The following is a 4579-nucleotide window of genomic DNA, read 5'->3' as shown; positions in this document are numbered from 1 at the left end:
GCCAAGGGCAGGTGGGAATGTCACATCCCAAGAAAAAAACCCAGGACATCCCTTCCCATCCCTAGATGCAAAGAAAATCCCACAATTCTGGAAGCTCTGTTTATTTGTCTATCCACAGATTTAATTCTGGAAATTTAATGAGGTCTTTAATGATCCAGTCCTACAACAGTCACCTATTAATTGCTATTACTACAGTTGGTCACCAGAGAGCAAAGAATATTTAATCAGTACATTCAGTGTCTCCAGGCCACCAAAAATCTCATTCTCAGGTAGGTTCCTAAACTGGGGTCAGCTAAATGTCCATTTATTTCAAACAGGCATCTGGTGACTCCACCTTTGATGAAGATATCTCCACTCCACACGGCCAAAGGAGAAGTCCAGTGATTAAATCCAGCCCCTTTGTGCTATTTTTAATGGTTTATATCTGAGGCACATGCATGGGACTGGTGAGAAACACAAGACTAACATGATTTTTTTGGTCGAGGTGCAGTCAGGATGCTGTGGGATATCTCAGATAATCATGGGTTATATATCCATGGAGAGGCAGCTGGATTGCTCTCCTGTAGGCAGATAAAACACACGCCACTCTTTATCTCCAAGCCCAGGCTCTGATCTGAGTGACTTTGTGGGAAGGATCTGGAGAAAACAAAGGAACATGGACTGGGAATTTCTCAGTTCCCAGTCTGAACTGACACTGGGAGAGAAATTCCCTGTTCCTTTGTTTTCTCCCTGTCTTGTTTTCTCCCTGTCTACACAGCAATGTGTTCTTCTCCATCTCCAGATGTCCAGGGTGGCCTCAGGTTGTGAATTCAGAGCTTCTCACATTCCTCTGTCTATTAATTATTCCAGTCATGGTTTATAACCTCATGTAAGAAGCAGCTCCTAAATTGTTTCACTGATAAACTTAGGCTTTAAAACCATACTGGGAATGAAGAGTTGGGGGCAGAAGAGGAAGAATCTCCTGGCACTCATTTACCTACAAAGCTGCCTGAGGTAGGACAGCCCCTGTGGGGCTCTTTTGAAGCACCATTATTCTTCCCAAAGCTCAATGGCTTTCTCAAAAAAATTAGGGATGGGCTGCTGCTGCACTTCTTCCTCTCCAGCACAAAGGAACAGCCTCAATTTATAAACTTATCGCACTTTTTGGAGTTTCAGTTGCATCTTGACCAAAATTGATGGAAATTTCCAAGTTTTGGTTTTGCTCTTTGCTATTAAAGTTGTGCTGCTTTGCGTTCTTAGAGCAGTTTAGTCTCTCATAACCTTATTTTTAACCTTATTTAAGAGAATCTGTTTGCCATCCATGCAGCAGAATATATCTCTTTAATCACAGCATTCGTTTAAGAACATTGCATTACTTGGCAAATTTTGTTAAATTACTCTTGCACATTCATCCCCAGTTTTCTATGGGAATAAAAATCACTGAATCATGGTGCTGACTTCCTTTAACACCATTTAGTAATTACTGTTAAGCAGGTAGATATAATTTATAGCAGCACACTTCTTAGATTGCGAGGCTTAATAGAGGAGGAATAAATTTTCATAATATTGCTAGAAGTAACAGAGCAGAAAATATGTCATAACAATTAGAACTGATTAGACAATAATACCAAAATTGCAGGAAAAAATAAAAAAAAACAAACTGAGATCTTCTCTTTAAACAGAGAGATACATAAAAAGAGAGACATAAATTTCCATGGTTCTGTTTCTTACCTAGGAGAGACTGGGCTGTGCTTTCCAGCAGGTCATAATCACCTACAAAAGTGGAAATTGGGTATGAAATTGTTTTGATTGTGTTTTCTATTAGAGCCCAAACTGGTCTCAGTGGAAAGCAGTGAATGGAGTGCAATTGATTTTTATTTGTTTAGATCAGGCCCAAAGGCAATAAATACTTGGTGCTGTCTTCTCAGGAAGTAAACACAGCTTTACTTGAGAGTTTAAAGCTGAACCTCTAAATTTAGAATTAATAACAGACAATAAACAGGGGCAAACTTTATTGTAAAAATATAGAAGTCAAATACGGTTTCTACAGGAATTTACATTTATAATCCTCAGGTATTTAAATATGACCAGCTTTCAGAGAGTTAATGAAAAATTATTTCCATCCATCAATGACAAAGAGCAGTAATTAATTGCTTTAAATAAGGTGGTATAATTTTGTGGCTTTAGATAAAATCACACTGATTTATAGAGACTTATGAGATTTTTAATTTCACTTTTTGTGCAAGTGTTATAGTTAAGTACCAATGCATCATTGTCATAATTGTTGATACACAGACAACTTTTTAATAATCTGAAATTAACATGCGCACACCATTTTGGGGAACAGAAGTACTGAGGACATAGAAAGCAGAAGTGGTTCTTACCTGCATGGGTTTGCCCCAAATTATCCACTTCCCAACCTGCAATTAGAAGAATGAAAATAATTAATTCATAATGATAATAGGTTGCAATTTAATTTTGATAAAAGTTTGACTCCCATAAAATGAATGGATGTAGCAGAGCCCAGAGGAGAACTGCAGGTTTAAATCTTTATTTCTGTGTTAGTCCTGTGTATTTATGTGTGGAAAAAGGTTTTCAGAAGATGGGATATTGTTAAATATCTGGTTTCATGGAGTTTCATCAGGCTCTAGGAAGAATATGAAAAATGGATGTAGGAGTTTTGTAAATTTTTTAAAAATTCTTTTTTAGGAGAATGTCTCAAAGTAAGGAAGACTCACACATTTCTAAAACACTGTGTCCAAACCCATGCTGCTGAAGATCCTAAACCACAACCATCACAATGGGAAATAATAAAACTTTGGGCTTAGATTAGAAATATCCCTTTCTTTTGTTCTTAAAAAAAAAAAAAAAAATTGTTGGAATGATGCCAAACCAACCTCCCAACTCCCTGTGCTCAATGTTTAATCCCAACTGGGTTGAAATCAGGTTTTCCTGGCTCCTGGGTGGGTTCTGGCTCAGCTGGGGATGCAGGAGGAGCTGCGTGGAGCCAGGGAGTGGAGCTGCTGCACCGTGCACAGAGGAGCCTCAGGGAGCTGCTGCAAATCACTCTCCAAAAACATTCCCAGCACTTCACTGACCATTACATCAGGTGAAATATTCATTTCAGTTTAGTTCTGCACCCTCTGGAGCAGCCACAGGGCTTCAGGTTGTTCCCCTTTTAACCCCAGCGGTCAAATGTTAATTAGGGGATTGGAAAAACCTTCACAAAATTGTATGAGAAGGGTTTTGTTAAAAGTGAAATCCAAACAAAGACTGATTTTGATCCTATGAGAAAGGAGAAAGCATCTAAAGGAATAATATAATAACAGGAGGCTTTTCAGCATGGCATAAAATGTCGGGGTTTTATGTTATAATTCACATAACAATTTAAAATTCCTTGATTTCTCTGTCTCCTCTAAAGGAAATCTGTTGTGCTTTTATAGCTTTTAAGACAGAAAAAAGGAGGTTTAATGTGGAAATGATGGTGAGAGTATAGAAAACTCATTTGAAGCATCAGGCAGGCTGTATTGTGACTTTGGATGGATTATTAAACATCAATCCTACACATCCAACCCACTGGGGACTTTGGGGGGTTGATCCTGGAAGCCACGGTGAGAACACCCACAGTCTCCATCCTCCTCTGCCCAGCTCCTGCTGCTCCCAGGGTTCCACAGGGAGAATTTACCCTGGATTTTAGGGAAAAGTTCTTCCCCCAGAGGGTGGTGAGGCACTGACCCAGGGAATGGTCACATTGCCAAGGCTGCCAGAGCTCCAGGAGAGACTGGACACCTCTCCCAGGGATGCACAGGCCGGGATTTTGTGCAGGGACAGGATGATTTTGTGTGTCCCTTCCAAGTCAGGATATTCTGTGACTAATTCCTGGGTGTTTGCAGATGTTGGGCAGATCTCTCAATTCTGAGGACGTGTCTCCAGTGCTCGGAGCATTTTCCTGCAGCCCAGGTGGTTCAGATTCTGCACAGGGCTGAGCTCACAGATGCGGGCAGAATATCAGGGATGGTGTGGTGGGTTCAGTGATGGTCAATATTAGAATCTTAAATAATATTATATTTATCTATTCTGCTCTGCAGAATAGTTTGGGGAGACCTTTTTTCCTCCTAAATCCACCCGACCCCAGGTTTATTAGTGGCTGTGTAGCTCAGTTTTAGGAATTTGTTGCTAAAATCAGCATGTGTTTCCAAAATCTGAATTCAGAACATGGATGTCAGGTTGTGATGAGGGAATTTTTATCTGTGGGTGTATCAGAGGATCAAAGAGCAAACCATCCCTCCTTTATCACTTCTTTCATGGTGCTTTTAACAGAATCTGCCTCTCCAGCCAGCAGCTCTGATGGAACCTGTCCCCTAAGTGAGGTCCCCTAGCTCAGCAGTCTGTGCCTCACACTGACCCACACAATCAGGGTAGAAAAAGCTACAAGAAAAAGTCCCCAAAACCTCATAAAAATCCACTTTTAGTTTATTATTTGTAATTTGACCTTAAAACTGTGCAGAATTCTTTCTGGAGAAAGACCAGGCCAGTATTATGTAGACTGATGCCTGGTGTTCCTGACATCCTGCTTATTACAGTGATGGCTCAGAAAAAG

The 4579-nt window shown here is 40.2% G+C and overlaps 1 protein-coding gene across 3 annotated transcripts in view; it reads right to left on the bottom strand.

Moving 5' to 3' along the window:
• ADCYAP1R1 (ADCYAP receptor type I) overlaps positions 1-4579 on the bottom strand; it is a 58315-nt gene that overhangs the window by 42461 nt on the left and 11275 nt on the right. For all 3 annotated transcript variants that reach the window (XM_031062944.1, XM_031062945.1, XM_031062946.1), the window contains exons 2-4: positions 2364-2399; positions 1710-1752; positions 781-787 (exon numbers count right to left, since the gene is read on the bottom strand). In XM_031062944.1, the coding sequence (XP_030918804.1) occupies positions 781-787; positions 1710-1752; positions 2364-2399 (86 nt within the window). The remainder of the gene's footprint in view (positions 1-780; positions 788-1709; positions 1753-2363; positions 2400-4579) is intronic.

The sequence above is a fragment of the Geospiza fortis genome, unplaced genomic scaffold (assembly GCF_000277835.1).
Source record: "Geospiza fortis unplaced genomic scaffold, GeoFor_1.0 scaffold34, whole genome shotgun sequence".
Lineage (NCBI taxonomy): Eukaryota > Metazoa > Chordata > Aves > Passeriformes > Thraupidae > Geospiza > Geospiza fortis.
The sequence above is the reverse complement of the archived record's forward strand: the minus strand, read 5'-3'. Positions and strand labels throughout refer to the sequence as shown.